This window comes from Salvia hispanica, chromosome 1 (assembly GCF_029641045.1).
Source record: "Salvia hispanica isolate PSC_SH4W2 chromosome 1, Shi_PSC_v1, whole genome shotgun sequence".
In the NCBI taxonomy this organism is placed as follows: domain Eukaryota; kingdom Viridiplantae; phylum Streptophyta; class Magnoliopsida; order Lamiales; family Lamiaceae; genus Salvia; species Salvia hispanica.
Window position 1 is genome coordinate 2,763,474 of NC_142692.1, and position 27,244 is coordinate 2,790,717.

The window sequence follows — 27,244 nt, forward strand, 5'->3', positions numbered from 1 at the left end:
CAACTCAAACCTAATTCCACTGCCGACGGAGATCTCCTCCGCGCCAGTTCGTCATTGGCCGCCGACCCTTACCTCAAGGGCGCCGGATTTAGTGTGTTTCGTAAGTAATCGAGCAGATATTGCTTCGTTAAGGGCAGAGTACCCTTAACATCTGGTGCTTCTCATCTGGAACTCATGGAAGAAGGAGATAACTCGATCAATCCACCGGCAGTATTGACTGGGGGCAACGCCCAGGAACTTTTGATCGCCCCTTCCCGCCGGCACCAACAGCGTGGCCGTCGTGATCTGCACGGTGCCCCCCGCCCCCCGCCGCGCGGCGATCAGCGACCCACAGTCGGTCAACAACACAATGATCAGCCTGTTGACCCTCTCACGAGGGGTTTTGATCGAATCATGGACCGTTTTGATCAATTGGAATGTCGCATAGATAATTTGGAGAATCCGATACCTCCGGATTCGGATCCGCCGGACGAAGAGGATGATTCGGATGACAGAGAATAAGCAGCCCACCGTGATTCCTCGCCCTTTCCGCAGGACGTGGTTCCTCGAGGCAGAAGGCAAGGGTTTCCGGAGGTGACACAGGGACGAAGAAGCCATCGTGGTGGTTTGGCTTACCGTCACGGGCATCACCGGAAGGGGGGTTCTCCACGCGGCTACAGCTCGGGAAATAGGTGGGCACTCAGTTACCCACAACAAAGATCTAGTTGGGATCCACCCGAGGCCCGACAACGCGGTAGGCAGGGCGACCGGCGAACCACATACTGGGACCCTTCACCACGGCGGGACTACCACCATTCACGCGGAAGGGATATACAGCGCGGGGTTAAGATGCACGCCCCACACTTTGATGGTTCGGATGCCACAAATTGGATCTCACGGGTGGAATATTATTTTGACCATATGTTGGTGCCAGAGGAAGACCGGCTCCACTATGCGGTGATGCTCTTTGATCCGCCAGCGGCGGAATGGATTTTTAATTATCGGGATAACAACCGCTTCGTTACTTGGCCTGAGTTTTTGGAGGATGTACGCCATAGGTTTGATCCGCAGAGCTTTCGCAATTTCATTGGCCCTTTGGCTAAACTGGTGCAGACAGGATCGGTAGCGGATTATCACGATACATTTGAAAAGTATTTGAACAGGGTGCAGGGTCTTTCTGACGAGGCATTGATCCCAATTTTTGTAGAAGGCCTTCTACCAGACCTTCAGGAGAAAGTCGAGCTCCGTCAACCGCAATCGCTGGCCGAAGCGATGGCCCTTGCTCTCCGCTTGGGAGCATCTCAGGAACGCCGATCACAGCAGGCAGGGTCGTTCCAAAAACGCAATTGGTCCAGCCGGGACTCTCGTCTGACCGCCACACCTACTCCGGGCCAATCTGCCAAACCAGCGCTACCACAGCCTGGAGGTGGACCATCATTTCGTGACAGTGAGCGCCCAAGAGTAGTCCCTATTCGCGTCTCTAACGCCGAGAAATCAGAGCGCTCGCGTAAAGGCTTGTGTTGGCATTGTCCGGAGAAGTACGTTCCAGGCCATGTGTGTGCCGTTAAACTCCTCTGTTACGTCGGCGACGATGATGAGGAGGACAGAGAAGGTCAGGACGATGTGCAGCAGCTCGACGATCAGGTTATTACTGCTGATATTTCACACCTTCACTCCTTAAACGGCAATAGTCGATCAAGGCCATTTCAGGTGCTAGGCCAAATTGGGTCTACTCCAGTGGACGTGTTGATTGATAAAGGAAGCACACACGATTTTCTCCATCCTCGCATTGCGGAGAAGTTGCAGCTTTCTTTAAGTCTGATTCGGCCATTCCGAATCTATGTGGGTAACGGTGCCTCACTAGTGTGTTCTCATGTATCTCGCAGAACGAAATTGACTATGCAAGGTGTAGTTTTTCTGGTGGATTTGCATATATTGGACATTCATGGTTCGGATATCATTTTGGGTATGGCTTGGTTGGAGTCTCTGGGAAAAATTGCAGCCGATTTTGTGGGTAAAACGCTGGAGTTCCAAAAGGATAATCAGAGGGTGCTGCTGCAGGGGAATCTGCCGGGTCCGCGACAGATATCATTGAACTCCCTAGCGTTATTAGCATCCTACTCGCCTGCCCATGAGTTTTATGAGATCGTTCCGTTGGGGGCAGCTGAGGACGAGGGATTGTTGCTGACAGCGGATGACGCCTTATTTCCAGCAGTTCTGCCCTTGGAAATTCGCCAAATACTCGAAGCCCATCAGCAGGTGTTCGCCGTTCCTGAGGGGATGCCACCCCCGCGTCCTTTCGACCACCGCATCCATTTATTACCTGACTCGAAGCCGGTCAATGTGCGTCCATATCGCTATCCCTATTTTCAAAAAAATGAAATAGAGCGGCAAGTGCGCGAAATGCTTGACCAAGGAATAATTCAGCGCAGTCAGAGCCCGTTTTCATCGCCGGTGCTCCTTATCCGGAAGAAGGATGGCACTTTTAGGTTTTGCATTGACTATCGCGCGTTGAATTTGGCTACGGTCCCGGATCACTTTCCAATTCCTACGGCAGATGAATTATTTGATGAATTGGGTCAAGCAAAATTTTTTACTAAATTGGATTTGCGCTCGGGGTACCATCAGATACGTATGCACGAGGCCGACATATTTAAGACCGCTTTCAGAACTCACGATGGGCACTTTGAGTTCTTGGTGATGCCGTTTGGCCTCACAAATGCCCCGTCAACCTTCCAAGCAGCCATGAATAGTATATTTCAGCCACTCCTACGAAAGTGTGTTATTGTCTTTTTTGATGATATTTTGGTGTATAGTCCCACGATGGAATCTCATTGTGCACACTTGGTGGAAGTTTTATCACTTTTATGCTGCCATAAATTTTTCGTCAAATTAGCAAAATGCTCTTTTTGCAGCACCACCGTTGAGTACTTGGGTCATTTGATCACGGACGGTTTACTGAAGGCGGATCCCACCAAAATCGAGGCGATGACAGCGTGGCCTCTGCCTCGAAACGTGAAACAGTTGCGGGGATTTTTGGGGCTGACTGGGTACTGCAGACGTTTTGTAGCTAATTATGCAGTCATTGCAGCTCCTTTGACGGACTTGCTCAAAAAGGACGCCTTCGAGTGGTCAACAGAGGCATCCGAAGCGTTTGAGGCACTAAAGGCAGCTATGACGTCGGCCCCAGTCTTGAGCCTACCTGACTTCTCCAAACCTTTTTGCATCGAGACGGATGCTTCGGATGTGGGTATTGGGGCTGTGTTGATTCAAGATAGCCACCCCATTGCATTCTTTAGCCGCAAGCTGGGTCCGCGTCGTCGGGCAGCCTCTACCTATCATAAGGAGTTATTTGCTATCGTGGAGGCAGTCCAAAAGTGGCGTCAGTATTTGCTAGGAAGGGAATTTATTATTCGCAGCGATCAGAAGAGCTTGAAAGAATTGTTGCAGCAGGTTGTACAGACACCAGATCAACAACTCTATGTCCGCAAGCTAATGGGTTATAAGTTTCGGATCGAATACAAAAAAGGGAGTATGAACAGAGCTGCGGATGCGTTGTCCCGTCGCGACGAATCCGCCCCCACTTCAGAGCAGGAGCTGCTATCACTTCAGGCGGGTCAGGCTGTAGATGGCGCCTTGCTGACAGCGCTGGCTCACCCGGTTCCAAAAATTCTTGATGTGTTACGAAGGGAAACAGCAGCATCCCCAAACTTGCAAGAATTGGCGTTGAAAATTACAACAGGGGAGGCTCCAACTCATTTGTCTGTTGCTGATGGCCTAATTTATTTTAACAGAAGGATAATGGTGGACCCATCTTCACCTATGCGAAAATTGTTGCTGGAAGAACACCACTCAACCCCCTTAGCCGGCCACCCAGGGCATGAGCGCACCTTTCGGCTGCTAGCGGCAGGTTTTTATTGGCCGAAAATGAGGAAGGAGGTCCGCGATTTTGTTGATGCTTGCGTGATCTGCCAGTCCACTAAGTATTCAACTCGGAAACCTGCCGGGCTCCTGCAGCCATTGCCCGTTCCGTCACAAGTGTGGGAGGATGTTTCTATGGATTTTGTTACGGGTTTACCACAATCCAGAGGCTACACGACAATCATGGTCGTTGTGGATCGATTATCAAAGTATGCCCATTTTGCTGCCTTGCCGACGCGGTTTGACGCCTTGCGGGTGGCTCATCTTTTCGTCAATACTGTAGTCCGCCATCACGGTTTTCCCAAGACTTTGGTGTCGGATCGCGACTCGGTGTTCTTGAATGCGGTGTGGGAGGAGATCCTCCGCCTCAGCGGGACTAAGCTAAATTTCACGACGGCTTACCACCCCAGTCGGATGGCCAGACGGAGATACGTAATAAGGGCCTAGAGCAATACCTCAGGGCGTTCACGGCTGATAGGCCCTCCACTTGGTCCAATTTTCTGCCATGGGCGGAGTTAGCTCTAAATTGCTTCCACCACTCAGGATTGGGAACATCGCCGTTCCGTGCTCTTTATGGACGTGAGCCCCCATTGTTGGTGGCTGCCCCTCCATCGGCCAAGACCCCGCCGAACGTGGCTGAGTTGATTCGGCAACAGGGCGAATTGCTAACTGAATTGAGGCGGAATTTAATGAAAGCACAGCAGCGTATGAGAGCATCTGCTAACAAGCATCGACGACACATCGAATTCGAGGTCGGCGACTTTGTGTGGTTGAAGTTGCAACCGTATCGCCAACATTCTGTAGCCAAACCGATTTCGGCTAAATTGGCCAAGCGATTTTATGGGCCCTTTGAAATCCTGCAGCGCATTGGCCCGGTGGCATATAAGTTGCGCTTGCCGGAGGGTAGTAGGATCCACAACGTATTCCATGTTAGTCTCCTGCGAGCTTTTGTGAAGGGGGATGACATAGTGCCCTTACCCACCAACTTCAAGGGAGATCGACCCATTGCCTATCCAGTAGTCATTCTGGACTCTCAGACCCTTTGGCACAATGGAGCAGCAGTGGAGCACGTGCTCGTGCGTTGGTCCGATGGGACGGAGTCGCCTTCGTGGGAGCCATTGCCGGAGATCAAGAAACGATTCCCCAAACTGTCCCTTGAGGACAAGGAACTCGCTAACCAGGGGGGAGTTGTTACGAACTCTACAGCAACACCGGCCGAGATCAGCGAGGAGGTGGAGGTGACGCAGGTGGAAGAAGAAGTATCAGCGACACCTCCCTCAGATGACCCAGGAGACGAGGAAGAGGAATCGGGCAAAGAAGTTGGGAAGGAAGTCGAAGGAGTTCGGAAGCTGAGACCAAGAGAGAGCATCAAGGCTCCGGAACGATTCCAGAATTATGTTGCCAAATAGGCGCGTAATATCTCTAGTTACTTCCATTATTTTTCTTTGTAATCTTTTATGTTTCTTTTAATTATTTGAACATTAGTGAGTCGAGCATTTTATAAGCTCCATCGGGTTTTCTTTGTTGGTTCTTTCCCGATGTTTAGGTTAGGTCGAACCAACCCTAGGGTCCTTAGTATTATAAATAGGGCTATTCATTAATCCTGAATTAATTAATGAAGAATTATTTGCCCAAGTTTCTGGCGTAACACAACTCAAACCTAATTCCACTGCCGACGGAGATCTCCTCCGCGCCAGTTCGTCATTGGCCGCCGACCCTTACCTCAAGGGCGCCGGATTTAGTGTGTTTCGTAAGTAATCGAGCAGATATTGCTTCGTTAAGGGCGACGGAGATCTCCTCCGCGCGATGGTCTTCCGGACTCAACAACGGTTTCCAAAATTTAATTAGGGTTTTCTAAAACCTAGGAATTAGTTTTGGAGATAATCCAAAATTAGTTAGGTTTTCCTAAATCCGAGGAATTAGTTTTGGAAATATTTCAAGATATAATTTAGAATAATATTTGAATATATCTTTAAATTGGATTAACAAAAATTTAATTATTTTATTAAATTATGGATTAATGGGATTTTTATCCTTATTTTATGGATTTAGATAGTTAAAATTCTATCTAGATAAATCCTATATAAATTAGAATAGTTATAATTAATTTTATTTGTCTTATGGATTTATATAGATTTAATTCTATGTGAATAAATCCTAGATAGACTAGATAAAATAATTAACTATATTTGGATTTTATCCTTATTTATGGATTTAGATATATTTAGTTATATCTAGATAAATCCTCGATAAATTTGGATAATAATTAATTTTATTGTCTTATGGATTTATATAGATTTAATTATATGTGAATAAATCCTAGATAGACTAAGATAAATTTTAATTATGTTTATCCATATCTTGTAGATATTGATAGATTTATATCTATCTAGAATATATCTTAGTAGATTTGGATAGTTAAAATCCATGTTTATCTTTTTCTTATGGATATTTATAGAATTAATTCTATTTAGAAAATATCCTAGTTGAATTAGATAATTAAGTTTATCTCTATCTTATAGATATTGATAGATTTGCATCTATCTAGAATATATCTTAGAAGATTTAGATAATTATTAATCCAATATTGTAATTATCTTTTGGGTTTAAGATAGATTTAGTTTTATCCAGTTAAATCCTAGTTGAATTAAATAATATTAATTCTAGTTTATTCTAATTTTATGGATATAAATAGATTTATTCTATTTAGAAAATATCCTAGATAAATTTGAATAAAGATAATACAAGATAATCCTTATCTAATTGGATTTTGATAAAATTAGTTTTATCTAGTATAAATCCAAATAGAGTTGATATATTCTAGTTTCTTATTCTAAATAATCTAAGATTTTTTTAATCTTAGAATGATTGGATTTTATCTTGGTCTTATGAATTTGGAGAGATTTGGTTCTATCCTGAAATATCCTGGTATGATGATTTAGATAATGATAATCCAAGATCAGTTTATCTTGAATTTTAGGATTTGATTTTATTCATATAAAATCTAGAATATCCTAATTGGGTTTAGATAGATTAAATTCTATCTAGGTAAAACCTAAATAAATTTGGATAACCATTATCCAAGATAAACTTATCAAATCTGAAATTTCTATTTTGGATAAGATAAGGAATTAATTATTTAATTAAATCTCCCTAGATTTATTAATTTCAATAATTATCCAGTGTGATTAATTACCATGAAGTAAATGGATTTTTCTATTTATTTGGTGATTATCTATTATAAGTGGATTAATCTGCCTTATCTGCTTATGTGATAATTATGCAAAAGCCATGTTCAAAATAACTAAGCGATAATTACAACAGTGCGTTGTATATGGTCTCCATAAATTGGTCTATATATGAAGCAATTTCTAATATTATCGCGACCCACCTTAGTGGGAGCAATAATCCTACGAAATAGCAAGGTCATAAGATTAGACTTCTTAATAGTAAATTGTTTAAACTAGAAGCATGTTTCTAATATTATCGCGACCCACCCTAGTGGGAGCCATAATCCTACGAAATTGCAAGTTCATTTGTTTAAACTTATTTATAAGATAGCTATGGAATTTTGTTAGTGGCGTACGACCTTCCCTAGAAGGAGTATCAAAACATAAATGAAATTCCTAGATGCAAATATTTATGGTAAAAGCTTAGGCAATATTTGGCGGCCATGCCACCTTAGTGGTCTCTGGACTATTCGTCGGTATTGTGAGCAGGAAATTGTTGGAATCCGAATTTGTATGACCTCCCTAGAGGCGTACTTATTTTGGTTTTGGCAGTTGCGAGATACATAAATTGTTTTGTGGTTGTTTGCGATTATGTATCAAGCATAATATGTGATAAATAGTTTTATTTCTTCTCAGCCAAATTCTTAATAATGTCTGCGAACCTTAAAGAAATCTAACTCGAAGGCCAAAATTATGTAGACTGGAAATGTAAATGGATAAGATTCTCATTGCTGAAAACTTAAAGTTTGTATTCACCAATTCATGTCCTCTATTTCCTTGACAAAATTCTATAAAGAAAATTCAAGAATGCATTTTATGCATGTACTTGACAAGTTCTTTGAGATAGAAGGTCAAACTACTTTCTTTTAAGTAGTAAGACACGTCTTGGTTTATATTGATGAAAGAAGAATATCCAATAAGGACGATGTCCAGATTCTATTGGAATATCCACGAGAGATAGAATATTTTGAGGAATCTTCTGATTCAGTTACTCAAATAGTTTCTACACTCAGTTCTTCATCAAATGTAATAGAAAGTGATAGTATGAAGGTTGTTACTTCAAAGTTCGAAACCTTCTACATGATATTCACTTTATTAATAATAGAGGAAGATAACATGATAGATGACAAATTCGTTAAAGCTGCATCCTTCCTATGTCTTAGTTCAATCGAACAAAAGACTAGCAATAGAAAGAGGGAAGAATTGAATTGTCATCAATGCCTGCTGAAAGCAAGAAAGGCAAGATAAATTAGGTGAAAAGGCAAATTGAAGATGCATTGTAAGTCGGATTGACCTCTTCTAAAGAAGGACAATGACTTAGATAACAATGTAACTTCTAAAGGAGAGATCTCAATCCAGTTGGGCAGTTGTTGCAGTGGGAGCTATTTATATATGATCACTTAATTGTTTTGTTTTGATGTTAGAGTTATGTTTTATTGGTACAATTTAGTTTAGAAAGAATTCAGTTTCAGTTTCTAAACTTGTTTATGATTAAATGATGTTCGATGTCATTTTATAATGCGTGCATTATTAAGAAATGTGATTCGAATATCTATCATAGTACCATAGAAAAACAAATTATACATCATAGTATCTAAACAATATAAATGCAACAATATTGAGTTTCGAACAACAGTTCAACTTCTTATACGATGAATGATAAAGTATTTATGGTACTTAGACATAAGGCCAAGAAACTACTTAGTAATTATTCAAACTGATTTCTAACTCAAGTGACTATCGAGATTTTAACAACTTGCTTGTTAAATAGCTCGAAAGTCAAGTAAGTCTGGTTGATGCACTATAAGTAAGGAGCCTTTGGTGGTTCAAGGGATTCAGAATACTTATAGAGATGCAACATAGAAAGACTAGCAAGTCTCAATGGTCTACACCATGGGAGACGAGCAATGAGTTAAGATCAGTAGTGGGAGTTAAATCCTAGTTGACTACTCCAAGCATTCTTCTAAAGAATGGGATAGTCATATAAGAAGATATCGAAGTCTCTCTAAGACAAGTTCGATATGGGAACAGTTTCACTCAATGATACCTTATCATTGATGGGATTTACGTTGGAAACAACGAGTTTTATCTTAAAGAAACTACCATAACATCAGTACCTTCTACAACACACGAGTTGTGGACTAGAGGTAAGTCTAGTCCAGCACATCTCAAGGTGTGGAGTTATTCCAACACATGTTTTGGAAAAGTTATCCAAGTAATTGGAGTTGTGTACTGAGGTATGTTTTAAGATTGTCCCAATTGATAGAAAAGGTACGGGTTCTATAATCTTCACGGCAAGATAAGTGTTTGTTTACATCAATACTAGATTCTTTGATGAAGATTATTAGAAGAACTACAAGCCTAACAAGCATGATAATTCTCAAGATAATGAGAATATCTATTTTCATCTTAACCAAGAAGTTATACCATTAGATGCTTATGCACTTAGAAAATCAACATTTGTACCTAAGATTATAAGAGTCATGTCGTAGTGGGAGCGTTCCTTGCGAACATAACAAGTTCATGGGTCTAAGAGAGTCTTTAGACTCAGTTTTAGATCGACTTGAATCTAATCCCTGTAACTACAAGGACACATTGACTCATTCAGATAATCATTCTTGATAAGATGATAGATTCTGAATAATAATCTAAGATAGACAAGAATGTTTGCAAGACTTACGATACTACCTATAGACTATTTTAGCCAGTGGGAGCTAGTGGATCTGCAAGTGTAAACATGGATCTTGAAAGGCTAGAATAATGGCTAAGGGTTATACCCAGAAAGAATGATATTCTCGCTTGCCATTATGCCTAAGACGATCTGTATCATATTATCTATTGTAGCTTACATAAATTAGGATGTATGTATTATGATTGTCAAGACAGTTTTCTTTAAGTAGAAGTCTTGAGGAGATCATCTACATGGAACATCTTAATGGTTATGTGCTACAAGTACAAGAAAGTCGAAAGTGCACTATATCCAAATGAACCAATACTACATTGTAGTTAAAGGGATTATATTCAAGTTGATCTAAGACTGAGTCTTACGACACTCTTAGACCCATGAACTTGTTGTGTTCAAGTGGAACGCTCCCACTACGATATGATTCTTACAATCTTAGGTACTGAAGTTGATTTTATTAGTGCAAAAGTTTCTAATGGTATGACTTCTTGGTAATGTGGAAAATCTGATATCTCTCTCTTTATTTTGAGAGTTATCACGCTGTTAGGCTTGTAGTTCATCTCTTGATCTTCATACAAGAATTATATCTTTGAAGATTACAGAACTTATAACCATACATCATTTGGGACAAACCTTAAAACATGCCTCAGTACACAACTCCAATTTCTTGGACACTTTTCCAACACGTGTTGGAACAACATTACACCTTGAGATGTGCTAGACTAGAGTCGCTCTAGTCCACAACTCGTGTTTTGTAGAAGGTACTGATGTTGGTAGTTTCTTTAATGTTTATCCCATCAATGATAAGATTTTAATGAGTGCAACTCATCACATAATCAAACTTGTCTTAGAAAGACATCGATTCCTTCTTACATAACTATCCCATTCATTAGGTGAATGCTTGGATTCGTTAATGGAGATTAGACTCCCACTACTGATCATAACCCTTTGCTCGTCTTCTTATGGTGTAAACCATTAAGACTCGCTAATCTTTCTATATTGCACTTCTATAAGTATTCTGAATCAAACGATTCTAACTCATAGTGCATCAAACAGACATTATCGACTTTCAAGCTATTTAACAAACAAATTGTTAAAATCCTGATAGTCTAGATCAGTTCAAACAATTTCTAAGTATTTTCTTGGCCTTAAGGCTAAGAGCCATAAATACTTTATCATTCAATGATTAAGAAGTTGATGTGTTGTTGAATACTCAACCTTGTCGCACTTATATTATTTTAATACTATGATGCCTTAAACATCAACCATAAAACAATAGTTGAGCATTAATAGCTCCCACTGCAACAAAAACCTAACTGGATCAAGATCTCTTATTTAGAAGTTGCATTGTCATGTAAGTCATTGTCCTTCTATAAAATAGGTCAATCCAACTCACAAAGCATCTTTACTCGCTTTAAACAAACTTCGATGACAATCCAAGCTCTCCCATTTCCATATCTAATCTTTTGTTCAAATGAACTAGGACTTAAGAAAAATGCAGCCTTTATGAATTCGTCATCTATCATGTTACTTTCCTCTAACAGTAATATAACGACTATTATTATTCTGAAGATTTTCTACTTTTCAGCTAAACCTTCTTGTAGTCATTCTTTATTACTTTAGGCGATGACTTGTGTCAGAAACTATTTGAGGATCTGTTGATCACTCAAAACATTTCTATTGATATCCATCTTTCATCGTCATTAACCAAGACTTGTCGAGCTACTTAAGGGAAAATAGCTTGACCTTATTCCTCAAAGAACTTGTCAAGTACATGCATAATGCATTCTCGAACATTCTTCGTAGAATTATGTCGAGGAAATGGAGTACATGAATCACTAAGTATAAACTCCAAGCTTTCAGCGATGAGAATCTTATCCATTTCTGTTTCCGGTCTACATAATTTAGGCATTCGAGTTTACTTTCTTTAAGGATCGCAGACAAATATTAAATGACATAATGAAGATTTGGCAAATAAACTTATTATCGCATACTCATGCTCAATACATAATCACAAATAACCATAAAACAATTATGTATCTTACAACTGCATAATTAATAAATTGTATCCTCCTCTGGAGGTTAATACGCATTAAAATTTTGACAATTTTACTGGTCACAACACCGACGCATCAATAGCTTCCTCCTCTGGAGGTTGACACGCCTAATGCTGCCTAAGCACGACCATCAGATTTAGCATTACATAATTTTATTTCTACAACACACTCCCATAACAATGTTCGTGTGTTGATAACAAAATCAAGTTATCTCATAAATTCTGATTGAACCCTGAAACTCGCAGTTCCTTAGGATTATTGTCCCCACTCTGCAGGTGGCAATAATATTGGAAACCACTTTCTAGTTCATTCTATTTATTATGTGAGAAGTCCGCCCTTATGAACTTACTGTTTTCGTAGAATTATTGTCCCTACTCTGTAGGTGGCGATAATATTAGAAAATCAGCTTCACAAAATTTGGCAGTCCAACCGATGGAGACCATATACAACGCACTTGTTGTAATCATCACTTAGATATTTTTATGTGGTTTTTGCATAATTATCACATAAGCAGATAAAGCAGATAATCCACTTAAAATAGATAAACACCAAATAAACAGATAAATCTATTTAATGCATGACATTTAAACAAGGATAATTATCGACAATTATTTAATCTAGTCAAGGGAGAATCAATTAAATAATTAAGTTTTATATTGGATCATAATTATCCAATTACTGATAGGATTTATCAATATAGAGTTAACTATCTAAATCCATTTAGGATTATTTTAGATTTTATTTCGATAAAATCAAATCCTACAATTCAAGATAACGTTGATCTAGGATTATCATTATTTAACTCGTACTAGGATATTACTGGATAGAAACAATTCCACCATAATCCATAAGATAAAAATAAAATCCAATCAATAAAGATTTGTCTTAATTCTATTTGGAATAGACATCTAGAATATATCAACCATTACTTAGGATTTCTTAGATAAATAGATTTATCTAAATCCAATTAATTAAGGATTTCTTATATATCATCTTTATCCTAATCTATCTAGGATATAAATCCAAAAGATAAGGATAACTTGGATTAATACTTATTTTAATCCATCTAGGATTTGTCTTAATAGAATTAAATCTATTCAAATCTATAGGATAAAAATAAATTAATATTAATATTATTCCTAATCCATCTAGGATTTAATCTTGGAGTAAATCCATATAAATCCATAGAATTAGATAATATTATATTATAATTATTCAAATCCATCCAAGATTTATCTAGGAACAAATCCATATAAATCTATAAGATAAAAATAAAATATTATATTATCACTATCCAAATCCATTTAGAATTTATCTATGAATAAATTCATATAAACTCATAAGATAAGAATAAAAAAAATAATATAGTCATTATCTAAATCCAACTAGGATTTGTCTAGGATAAATCCATATTAATCCATAGGATATAGATAAAAATTAGATTATTATTTTCCAAATATAACTAGGATTTATCTAGGAATAAAATCCATATAATTCCATTTAAATAAGAAAAGAATCTAATTAATCCATGATTTAATTCATAATTAAATCTCATATAATATATAAAATCCACAAAAGATATATTCAAACCTTATTTCCAAATTAATCTTGAATTATTTCCAAAATTGAATCCAAAGATTTGGAAATCCTAACCAAAATTTGGAAAGAATCTAGACCGAACCTTACACGGCTCGGCTGGACTCCCACTGGACTCGCAGCCGCTGCCGAGCTTGCCCAGCATGACGTCTCCGACGCTGCTGCGTTGACATCGGTACTGCTGCATGCTCGCTTCTCTGGCGTTACTGCTGCATCGTCGTCGCTGTTGCGACGTCGACTTTACAGCCGCCTTGCTGCTGCGTTGCTGTCTTCACGAGGACTGCCAGGCTGCTCCGACGCGGGTTGCTCACGAAGGGGCGCGTTCTTTCGAGCCCGGGAACCGCCCCGAAGGGCTCCCACTCAGACCGCCATCGCTGCCGGCGTCGTTTCTGCGGCTACTGCTACTCCATCGTTGTTGAATCCATCCGCGCTGCTGCGTTGGTGTTTTTCCGAGCCTGGGAAACTGCCCACGAAGGGCTCCCACTCGAACCCCACCGTTGCTGCAACTCCAAATCAGACCACCCCTGCTGTGCAGGACTCCGATCGTCGCTGGAGTTTGGAAGTCCGTTGCGGCGATTAGATGGAGATCTCACGGTCTTCGTGAACAGCAAATAGAAATCCCACAAAGAATGTATTGAGTCGCATTGATTCATGGTACCAATTATATTTCAAGGTTAATCAAATCATTAATCTTAACGCAATGATTACAAAACCAAACTTCGGTTACCACATGTGTCAACATACACGCAATCAACACAAATTGAACAAGGGATTCACGCAAATCGAGATTGAAACAATCATATTTCAGCCGTTCTACTTCATGTTATGAAACAAATAAAACGACAAATATGCCATGAAACTCATGCGATCAAGCAATTCACATGACATGAAATTAATCCACATAATCAGAGCCAAAAATTGGCTCTGATACCAATTGATGGGGTTTGGTGCCCCTTGCACAGCGGAAGACTTGTACAAAACAAATAAATCAGACGTAAGATCTATTTGGCCGATTATGCGATTAATCAATTCACATGTTAAACAGATAATTGCATGCTAGAACGCAAATAATTCATGCTCAAAGAAAGTAAATCCTAAAACATGAATTCTACGGTTTAGAGTTACCGATTTTGATTCTCCAAAGAATCGTTGATTGCTCGCGCCTTCTCCACGTGATGATCTTCAATACTAGACCACCGATCTTCTCTCTGGTTCCCGAACTGTATTTCGATATCAGGGTGGGCTGATCTTATCAAAATACTAGGACTCGAATAAAGAAGACAGAAGAAATCATTTTGGGAAAATGAGTGGAATTCAAAAATTCCTACAGCTGGTGGGGCTGATATTTTCGAAAATTTCAGTGATGAAAATTGTGATTATTCTGTCTCCTTTATTCTCCTATTTATATTAAGTTCCTTATGGGCCCAGACAGGGATTTATGGAAGGTTTTGGATATGGGCTCGCCCAATTAGCTTTTTACTAATTAAATTGAACCCACAATTTAATACAAGCTTATATTGGAATATTACGAGCAGCCACTACAGAAGTAATATTGAACTCTCCCCATCCAAATACGATATTATAAGTAATCCGGGTTTCCACTTTTATTATTTATTTCTCGCGCTTAAGATATAAATGTCCATTAATTAATTAATGTCTGCTATGGACTTAATTAATTAATATCTTATTAATTCCAAGAGTGGACTTAGCAAGAAACATTTATTTATTATTCATAGAGTAATAAAACTCCAACTGGCCAGTTTTCCGAATAATAAAACCTTGTTCGAGCTCCTCTTGAGGACATTATCAAACGAGACTCACCTCGTGCACGTTTCAACATAATAGCAATCCTAGCACCGCTAGATATTAATCACCACTACCCAATATATCAGGATTATTGGGTTGCGAAAAACCCGCACCATTTGATAAGTCAAAGTAGTGCATAATCAATACCGTATGCTCAATGCTAACATATGTAGATTAAGAAATAGTATTTTATCAAGACCTAGTCTTTCAGTAGATAGCATAAAGACACGTCTTGTTGTTAGATCCGTTCAGTGCTATACCACACCAATGTCATCTTATTTCAGTAAGGCTTAGAAATATGCGGACTGACACTGCAACCTTTCACGATAGGTAGCCAAAGCCTATCTAGGTTGTGAAATTCTTCTTTTTCTTTTGCAAAGCATTGCATAGATCTGACCATGTTACCTTAAAGTGGACGACGCCCACAACCGGTCTACTAAGCAAAAGACTTAGACTTTGTTTACTTCTTATGCATTTAAATGTTTATAAAACATCTTATAAATGCACAAGCAAACACAATGTAATAATAATAGTGATTCTATTCGTGCGAGACTGCTCGAATAATACTGAATCAGGTTAAAAGTGGATTATAGAGTTTTACGTATACAAGCAAGATTCTATTCGAGCGTAACTTGCTCGAAACATGCTTTTCAGTATACCAAACCTAACAATCTCCCACTTATACTCAAAACATGCTTTCGAGTATACCCACTGCCAAAAACTCTCCCACTTATACACAAAGCAGGTATTGATACTAGATATATCGAACCACCATTCATTTCACAAGGTGAAAGAAAAATCTGCTTGGTTGTTCTCTGATAATATCTTTTTCGCCGTAATGTCTTTGTTGCGTACATGATCTTTAATTAATTTCATCCCCGTATGTGATTGCTTAGCTTAATAAACTCGTGTATCACTCGAGTTAGCCTTCACTAGAGTAATTTAAAATAATACTCATAGGCATACTCAAACTTACGATTAAAGCTATTAGGAACATATTCCTAAATTAAACACATATTCAGAGGATGACTTACTCGATCACTGATTAGTCATAAAACTAAGACAGTGTAACCCAAGGACATTACATGAATGACCGGTAATCTAGAATATAGTTACTAGTCTTTCTCAAGCACTAGAGTATATTCATTACCTCAATCAAAATCCTTTGCCATGGTTAATATGATATATACTTGCAATGCATAAGCACAAATAATATCAAACTTAGTACACATTATAGCATACATGAGACAACTATCTCCGAAACTAGTCTCATTATTCTTAATCTCACTAAGCGTCAAACGACACTTGACTAGAGAAAAGACAATTCCATCTTGAGAGGTATAAACCTTTTCATGGAATTCCTAATGCTTAAATGTTCCAAGCAATGTGTAGATATAGGATTACTAAGAGAATCTCAACATTCTTTCTAGCGATCTTAAAAGGACTTAGATGCTAAGAATGTAATTAGTTTCTCTTAAATCATTTATCTTAAACTGGGTAGACAACCAGTTTCCTACGCCAGATGCCAATCTTAGTTGTTTGCAACTTTTGTAGATTTCATCATCGTAGAGTACCAATAATACCATATGTAATGCACTTTCAACTTCTTTGTGCTTACAACACTGTTAAGGACACAAGTCAAATTCTAAATATTTGACAATTTTGATAAAACACATATACTCAGATTTAGATGCTTTCCTAAGACCACGAAGGTCTATATAAGCTTCCAATCATGCGTTTCTTGCCCTTAATTACATATCCCATTAGAATGTTCTAGTAGATGATTTTCTCAAGACTTCTATTTATAGAAGGCTGTCTTGACAATCATAATACATACATTCTAATTTATGTAAGTTCTAATAGACAATAGGATCAAATAAATCCTGGCACAACGATAGCGAGAAGATAATTCTCTTTGGGCACAACCCATTGTCATTGTCTAGCCTTTTGAGATCCATATTACACTTGCAAATATACTAGCTCCCACTGAATGACACAACCTATAGGTAGTTTTGCAAGTCTTGTAAAACATGTTTTCTATCTTAGATTGTAATTTGGAATCTATCACCTTTTCAAGGATGAATATCCAAATGAACCAATACTACATTGTAGTTAAAGGGATTATGTTCAAGTTGATCTAAGACCGAGTCTTACGACACTCTTAGACCCATGAACTTGTTGTGTTCCAGTGGAACGCTCCCACTACGATATGATTCTTACAATCTTAGGTACTGAAGTTGATTTTATTAGTGCAAAAGTTTCTAATGGTATGACTTCTTGGTAATGTGGAAAATCTGATATCTCTCTCTTTATTTTGAGAGTTATCACGCTGTTAGGCTTGTAGTTCATCTCTTGATCTTCATACAAGAATTATATCTTTGAAGATTACAGAACTTATAACCATACATTATTAGGGACAAACCTTAAAACATGCCTCAGTACACAACTCCAGTTTCTTGGACACTTTTCCAACACGTGTTGGAACAACATTACACCTTGAGATGTGCTAGACTAGAGTCGCTCTAGTCCACAACTCGTGTTTTGTAGAAGGTACTGATGTTGGTAGTTTCTTTAATGTTTATCCCATCAATGATAAGATTTTAATGAGTACAACTCATCACATAATCAAACTTGTCTTAGAAAGACTTTGATTCCTTCTTACGTAACTATCACATTCATTAGATGAATGCTTGGATTCGTTAATGGAGATTAGACTCCCACTACTGATCATAACCCTTTGCTCGTCTCCTTATGGTGTAAACCATTGAGACTTGCTAGTCTTTCTATGTTGCACTTCTATAAGTATTCTGAATCTCTTGAAAAATCAAATGATTCTAACTCATAGTGCATCAAACAGACTTTCTCAACTTTCAAGCTATTTAACAAACAAATTGTTAAAATCCTGATAGTCTAGATCAGTTCGAACAATTTCTAAGTATTTTCTTGGCCTTAGGCTAAGAGCCATAAATACTTTATCATTCAATGATTAAGAAGTTGATGTGTTGTTGAATACTCAACCTTGTCGCACTTATATTATTTTAATACTATGATGCCTTAAGCATCAACCATAAAACAATAGTTGAGCATTAATAGCTCCCACTGCAACAAAAACCTAACTGGATCAAGATCTCTTATTTAGAAGTTGCATTGTCATGTAAGTCATTGTCCTTCTATAAAATAGGTCAATCCAACTCACAAAGCATCTTTACTCGCTTTAAACAAACTTCGATGACAATCCAGGCTCTCCCATTTCCATATCTAGTCTTTTGTTCAAATGAACTAGGACTTAAGAAAAATGCAGCCTTTATGAATTCGTCGTCTATCATGTTACTTTCCTCTAACAGTAATATAACGACTATTATTCTGAAGATTTTCTACTTTTCAGCTAAACCTTCTTGTAGTCATTTCTTATTACTTTAGGCGATGAGTTGTGTCAGAAACTATTTGAGTGATCAAAAGATCCTCAAAACATTCTGTCACTCTAGGATATTCCAATCGAATAATCTTGACAGATTCTATTGATATCCATCTTTCATCGTCATTAACCAAGACTTGTCGAGCTACTTAAAGGAAAATAGCTTGACCTTATTCCTCAAAGAACTTGTCAAGTACATGCATAATGCATTCTCGAACATTCTTCATGGAATTATGTCGAGGAAATGGAGGACATGAATCATTGAGTATAAACTCCAAGCTTTCAGCGATGAGAATTTTATCCATTTTCATTTCCAGTCTACATAATTTAGGCATTCGAGTTTTCTTTCTTTAAGGATCGCAGACAAATATTAAATGACATAATGAAGATTTGGCAAATAAACTTATTATCACATACTCATGCTCAATACATAATCACAAATAACCACAAAACAATTATGTATCTTACAATAACAAAATTAATAAATTGATGGGAGACCCTACAGTGGTATCAGAGCCCTGGACTGGGCCTGTGTGGCTCGGGGTTCGGTGGTTGCGCTTGCAAGTTCTCTGATGTGATGAGCTCGACTAAGACCTGTGGTGACCTGGTGACCTGTAACATGGAGTAGGCATGTGGTATGTGGTCTGATGGTCTTGGTTTGAGGGGAGGATTGAAAGGGAGCAAACCATATCCCACATCGGAGAATGAACAAAACTTGCAAGTGTATAAATGGGCTACCCCTACTCCATTAGTATGAGGCCTTTTGGGGAGTATCCCAAGAGCAAAACCGTGAGGGCTTTGCCCAAAGCGGACAATATCATACTAATGTGGAGTTCGGGTGTGCGCCACCGAGACCCTACATCCAGGATGCAGAATGGAGAAGAATTGTCGGAGAAGGAACCCGAACCTATCATACTGGCCAGGGACTTCAATGAGTTCGTAGAGCTCGCACAAGATTGTTGACCATCCAGTCCATTTGGAAGATAGGATCATTACTCTCCGACAACCTCACTTTATAACTTGCGAACTAGCTGGACTGTAACATCTCGGAATTTAGAACCCTAATTTTAGAACCCTAGAATTAAATGTTGATGACGCGGAATCGAGAATGCATTTATTCACGAGATGATATGATTGACTTGAGTCTAGGGTTTGTGTGGAAAGTTGAAAAGTCAAACTATTTGATTTAATGATGTGGCATGTGATTTATTAATTTGTGAAATTATGTGGTAAATTAACTATCTAAGGGTGAGTGAGAATATTAGAGAAAATTTCCATAAATACTTGTCACCCAAATTCTTGGGATTTTCGAACCCTAGACCCCGTTAAAGAGAAATTCCATTTCTTCCGGAATTTATTTAATCCTTGGGATATTTATTCAAATTAAATCCAAGAGCCAATTATTTCCTTGTTTAAGGATGGAAAAATCGAGCCCTTACTTTTCTAGTGATTTTCGAAAATCACACTTTGTGGGAAGGAAAGACTTTATTTTATTTTATTTAATCCCTTGTTTGATTTCCTTCCATACCTAGAATTTAATTATTCTACCAAATCTTTCCATATTTCAAGAGAACCTTACCATACCTTATTTTAATTAATAGTCAAAGATCCATACCTTATTTATTAGGCATAGAACACGCCTATTTCATTCTTCCAAGAGGGAATTTTTATTTTTATTTTGCTCCGTGATATTTTATTCTACTCCGTAAAATATACCAAAAACAAAACCATGGCAAATTAATCTAGCCTAATTTTCGAAAATTTGGAGATATTGCCATCTCCTATTTTTGTTAATTTTCCTTCCCTACTTCACCCTATTATTTTATTCTATTTAATTATAAGGCAAAAGATCTTACCAAATATTCTATTCTTATTACCTAAAGATCTCATTAGACTCTATAAATAAGAACCACAACCCCAACCCTAGCCCCCATATTTTCGAAAACTCCCTCCCCCTCACTCTCTCAATTTTTCTTCCACTTTACTCCATAAATCCTTCATCTTTTGAGAAGAAATCGAAGTTTAATCCGAGGATATTGAAGAATCAAGTTTCTACTTTGTTTCTACCGATTGATTTTCTCTAAAAAGATATTTTCGTTTAAGAGTTATGTTGTTCTTCTTCTACCCCTTCTTTTCTTTTTCTTCCAACCGATTTAATCGGTATTCTTGAACCTTCATGCATATTAATTGAGTGAAAAAGGGATAAGAAGGGATATGGGAACATGTGTGTGTGTGTGTGCCGAGAATGTGAGGTGTGTGTGCCGTGTGTGTGTGTTATGCGTGTGGGTGTGTGTGTTGAAGTGTGTGTTGTATAGTGTGTGCTTGATGGCTAAATACTGACATATGATGATAGATCTAGGGTTGAGATGCTAAGAAATATATGTATGCTAAGCGTGACTTGAAATTAGTAATTTATGATGAGTGTGACTTGAAATTTATAAGTTATGAAGATTAAGGTGAATCGATGGGAAAGAGGGAAGTAACGAGACATGCATAAGTTAAGAGCTATATTTGAACCTAATTTGTGGATATGTGCCTATGTGAATTTAAAGGTGAAACCTCGGTTGCGAAGCCAGATAATGGAAAAGCGAAACTACTTGAAATCTAAGCAGTCGAGGTGGGCTTTACTCTCAAAACTCTCTTTTATTTTGTCAAAAATAACTATCGAAGCTATAAGGGTGGTTTAACTGTTATGCCATGCCTATGTTTGTTTTATTGTGAGATTGTGTGCCTGATGCCTAGCTTGTGAGTTCGCTCCATTGGGCTATAGGGCTATGGATATGTTATACGAATTCGGGTCTGAGTATGGGCCGCAAACCCTACCAGGCTGTGTACACGAGGGGATCGGGAGCCGTCCTAGCTAGTCGGCCGGTCTCGTGGGTGAAAAGCGTGGCCACGCTTTCGTCGCACCATGGAAAGATTGTGATATGTGATTGTGAAATTTGATGAGAAAATGGGGAGATATTTTGACTGGCCAGTCTATGGAAAATATTTTGTGATACTCGTGATATTTCTCTTAACTGCTTAAAACTCGAGTTCACTTGGTAAGGGTGGCATAACTTTTTGAATAAAATGTTTTGGCAACGAGCTCACTGAGTATTTCAAAATACTCAGCCCTGCATGTGTTTTTCCTATGTGCAGGTTGAATGATGACGAGCGGTGGCGGGTGTTGAGCAGCTTAATTAATGAATATGGATATGTTGAACTCTAAGTGTAGTTGTGTCACCATACATAGCTATGCTTTTCTCTTGATCGTTTTCCGCCAAGTTTTGATATTCTGATATTGATTCGGTTGATTGGCACTCTTCTTCGTTTTGAGGCCTTATACTCTTCTCATGACTTTATTCTTGAAACCTATGTCGTACTCTTAAGTTTTGATCGTTGATTTAAAAAACTTCCTTTTTGTTTACCTACTTAAGTTTCTAGGTTAAGTTGTCGCATTAAATACTCTGATATTTCTTCCTTCTCTTTTGGTCGGTACTCTTTGAATGAAACCCTAGCCTATGTATTGATTTCTTGGAGTCGGTTTTGGGTAACAGCCGCCGCATTTATTGTACCCTAGGAGGGCGGGCTGTTACAGTTGGTATCAGAGCCTCAGTTCTTTCCGCTCTGGACCCAAGAGTCTTCCTTCTTTTCGAACTTTAGGTTGTCCATATAGTCTTTTTGTGTAAATGAACTAAATGTGGAAGGCTCAACACCGCAACTCGTCTCGTTCAACCGCAAAGAAAGAGGTACTAGCTATTTTGTGACTTGTGCGTGAAACTTGATGCTTTTGGGAAATATTGTGAATGAGAAGCGATGCTTCTTGAACGATGATTTGTGGAATATGAGAACTTGTGAAAAGCATGCCTTATGTGCTAGAAATATTATGAATGCGAAGCGATGCTTCTTGAATGTTGAATTATTGAAAGTGTTGTGTGAGAACTTGTAAGAATTGTGAAATACGAATGTGATTACGTGAAAGCATGTTGAAACGTTGCGATGCTTAGACTTGGACTTTTGGAACCTAGCATGACTTAGCTATACGATCACAGCTCTTGTATTAACACTAGGAACGTGGAAGGACTAGGATAAGGCCGTTAGTGTATGTGAGAATTCGGCAAAACGCGAACAGAAAACGCATGAATAGTTGTCTTAGGAACGAGAACTTTGAACGCGACACTACCTTTGAACCATCACCCTTTGGACTTTTATACACTCTCGCAGCACCATTTGAGATCACACACTTTCCATTCTTTTCCACCTTTTGAGGCGGTGCTGACTTGTTCCTTTTTCCCCTTTTTGTAGATGGTTCAACCCTATCACGCCCTTATGCGTCACCGCTATGCCACGAATAGGAACTTTCCCGTGGAGCGCTTTAGAGAGATGGAATGGGACGGAGAGCAGTTCCTTCTGAACTTCGTCACCGACTTCTATGGTCATTGGCTGGACGCCTACGCGTACGGAACTACCCATCACGAGGGAATCATGCGACTTATCCATATACTGCCATCCCCTTGGAGCGAGTGGACCGCTCAAGCCTCAGTGTCCTACACTTGGTTTAGCCCACCCACATACACGCCTCGAGGAGACTTCGTTGGCCTAATAGCAGTCCTACTTCCCGCCATGGCAATTGCCGCGGATGGACCGCCGCGTCATCCGCCAGCTCAAAAGTACTCGCCGGGAGCAGCGCGCCGAATGAAGTATCGTGAAGACAAGGAGCCACACGTTTCTCGCGTTCCCCAAAGAAGAACCCTTAGGATGCGCATTTCAGCCCCTCGAGCAATCATAAGAGAGACCGAAGAGATGCTTGCTTCGATTCCGTCGCCCCTAAGCAACAAGGAGAAAGACGAAGAGATGGGAACGTTCGAGAGGGGAGAGAGTTCGAACGCGGAGAGTGTCGGAGAGTCGGGAGAACCCGAAGAGGATGAGGGCAGAGATGTCTAGTGCCCGAATAGGAATTTTTTTTCTTTCCCTTTTCCCCACGTTTTGTTTTGAATTCAGAAACTTCTATTTATGTTGTTATTTTCCTTCCGCGATTGAATCGCTCTTTTCATTCATTGTACCAAGACCTTTGAGATTACTTTTTGAAATTTAATGGGGAATTCGCACCTTTCATTCTATTACATGGCAATGAAGCCGTCTTCACTCTTTTCTATCCTTATTACACGACCATACTTGCTTGTCCTATTATCTTCCAACTGTTTTCCACCTTATGGTGCAACTTTATCGTGTTCTTCCATACACGACTGTTTTCCACCTTATGGTGCAACTTTACCGTGTTCTTCCACACATGACTGTTTTTCCACCTTAGGGTGCAACCGTATTATGTTCTCTGCTTATCTTACAACTGTTTTGCGTGGTCTTTCTTTAGACCCTAATTGTGAATGAGTTAAAAATTCCTTTTCTTTCTTTTCAAAAGTACCCTATCACTGCCTTGAGTTTTAAATAAGTACGCTAATGATTCGAGTGTGATAAATCACAATGCCGCCTAGACGCAACAGGAGAAACGAGGAACCTACCTCCCAGGCTTCGGTAGAAGAGAGTGTGACACAACCAAGACCGCCGTCGCCACCACCACCTCCACGAGTAGATAGGGAAGTCGTGAAGCTTTTCCTTGATCAGAAACCTCCTACCTTCGATGGTATGGGTGAACCTGCCAAGGCTGAAACTTGGATACGAGCCCTAGAACGCATCTTACGAACCTTAGTGTGCAACGATGCGGAGAAGATGATCTGCGTGACGCATCAGCTGACTGGATCCGCCGATTTTTGGTGGGACACCAAACTGAAGACCATGTCCCAGGATCGCATAGACGAGATGACTTGGGAAGAATTCAAGACCGAGGTCTACGACAACTACGTGCCCAAGAGCTACCGCAAGGCAAAAGCTGCCGAGTTTTACAACCTTACCCAGGGACGTCTGACCGTAGCCGAATACGACCGTGTACTCTGTGACATGACCCGTTATGCGCCGGAACAAACCGAAACCGATGAGAAGCTGGCTGAGAAGTTTCGTAAGGGCCTTAGGCACGAGATTAGGATGGCGTTAGCAGTCCGCGGAACCCTTACGTACACCGAGGCACTAGCCCTCGCCCTAGATGTGGAGGCAGCAATGCCAAAAGAGAGGAGCGCGGGGAACACCGCAATGACATTACCCCCGCCACGCCCTAACCACGATAAGAGGAGATGGGAGGAGAATAGGGTTCCCCATGACAACAAGCGATACCGCCCCACTCAGAGTAGGCCGCCATACGGAGGAGGACAGACGTCGTACAACCCAAGGAACGACCCCCGTGCCAGACCGCCACAGTGTAACGTCTGCGCCAGATACCATTTCGGGGAGTGTAGAGGGCCGAACCCGACTAGGTGCTTCAACTGCGGAGGGAACGGTCATTTCTCTAGGGAGTGTTCGAGTAGGAACGTAGGAACCGGGTCGAGGCAGAATCAACAGAGTTTCCATCAGCAGCCGAGGGCGCCACCTACGGGCTCAGGAGCGAACCGGAACCAGCCACTGCGACTGCAACACCCCGTCCGCCCAAGACTTCCCGCCCCGGCTAGAGCATATGCTATAGAGCAGAAGCAGCCCAAGGTCGAGCAAGGAAAGCCCGAAAGCGGAAATCTAGCAGGTATAGGCGAAATCCTTGATACCCCTATTGTTGTTTTGTTTGACACGGGCGCATCTCATTCGTTCATCTCTGAGTTATATGTTCATACCCTTAGCTTGCCTACTAGAAAATCTGAACATAGTATGATGGTGTCCTCACCAGTAGGAGGACTAGTAGAGATTTCCCGTTTTTGCTTGAACATAGAAATCGTACTAGGAGAACTTAAGCTAGTTGCTCACGACCTGAGAGTGGTGGTGATGAGAGACGTTGACGTAATCCTAGGAATGGACTGGTTAACCGCGAACTTTGCGATGATACGCTGCAAGGAGCGACAAATATCCCTACAAACCCCGGGTACGAAACCCATCGTTTACCACAGAATCTCGATGAACCGACGAATCGCTATAGTCTCCGTGTTACAAGCCACTGCTATGCTGAAGAAAGGACGCCCGGCCTACCTTGTCTATCTCCACGGAGAAGAGAAGGAGGAAGCGAGGCTTGAAGACGTTGCTGTCGTACGAGAATTTCCCGATGTCTTTCCTAAGGAGTTACCCGGACCGCCGCCCGATAGGCAGTTAGAATTTACGATCGACCTCGAACCTGGAGCCGCACCCATATCAAAGGCGCCGTACCGCATGGCACCGAAGGAGTTGGAGGAGTTAAAGATTCAGCTGCAAGAGCTCATGGACTTAAGTTTCGTTAGGCCCAGTGTTTCGCCATGGGGCGCACCGGTGCTCTTCGTTAAGAAGAAAGATGGGTCAATGAGAATGTGTATCGACTATAGAGAGTTGAACAAGTTGACCCTCAAGAACAAGTACCCTTTGCCGAGGATAGACGACCTATTCGACCAACTCCGAGGAGCCGGAGTGTTCTCTAAGATGGATCTGAAGTCAGGATACCACCAGTTGAAAGTGCGAAAGGAGGATATCCCTAAAACCGCATTTCGTACCAGATATGGTCACTATGAGTTCGTCGTGATGCCGTTCGGTCTAACCAACGCCCCAGCCGTGTTTATGGACTTGATGAACCGCAATTTCCACCCGTACCTAGATACGTTCGTCTTAGTGTTCATAGATGATATCTTAGTCTACTCGAAGGACGAGAAGGAGCACGCGGAGCATCTACGGATCGCGCTGGAGACGTTGAGGAAGGAGAAGCTGCACGCCAAATTCAGCAAGTGTGAATTCTGGCTGAAGGAGGTCAACTTTTTAGGACACCTCATGTCAGCAGAAGGAATCCGAGTGGACCCCGCCAAGGTCGAAGCTGTGCAACAATGGAAGCCGCCATCGACGCCGAACGAGATTCGGAGTTTCCTGGGTCTAGCAGGATACTACCGAAGGTTCATAGAAGGGTTTTCCAAGATCGCGAGGCCGATGACCCAGCAGCTCAAGAAAGGAATCAAGGTGAACTGGACGCCGGAGTGTGAAGCGAGCTTCCAGCTTTTGAAGGAGAAACTGACCACCGCACCAGTGTTAGCTGTGCCGGAACCAGGAGCGAATTACGTAGTTTACACCGACGCCTCGAAAGTCGGATTAGGATGCGTGTTGATGCAGAACAACAAGGTGATCGCTTACGCGTCGCGGCAGTTAAAACCGCACGAGTTAAACTACCCTACCCACGATCTAGAGTTAGCCGCCGTAGTACATGCCCTAAAGATTTGGAGGCACCATCTCTACGGAGTTAGGTGTGAGATCTTTACGGACCATAAAAGTTTGAAGTACTTCTTCGAGCAGAAGGACCTGAACATGCGACAACTGAGATGGCTCGAGCTGGTGAAGGACTACGATTGTGGTATCAACTACCACCCTAGCAAGGCGAACGTGGTAGCAGACGCTTTAAGCCGTAGGGACCATTCGCAACTCGCTGTTTTTCTAACGGAAGAGGAAGGTTTAGTGCGAGAGTTGAGTAGGTTGCGGATAGAAGTAGTTAGGACGCCCGATACCGTGAAAGGTCGAATCGCCGCGTTAGTAG

The 27,244-nt window shown here is 40.4% G+C and overlaps 1 protein-coding gene across 1 annotated transcript; it reads left to right on the forward strand.

Moving 5' to 3' along the window:
- Nucleotides 1-22,974: 22,974 nt before the first annotated feature.
- Nucleotides 22,975-23,613, forward strand: LOC148933078 (uncharacterized). The gene has a single exon (XM_089066643.1). It carries the CDS (start codon nt 22,975-22,977, stop codon nt 23,611-23,613), a length of 639 nt encoding a protein of 212 aa, XP_088922769.1.
- Nucleotides 23,614-27,244: the final 3,631 nt, after the last annotated feature.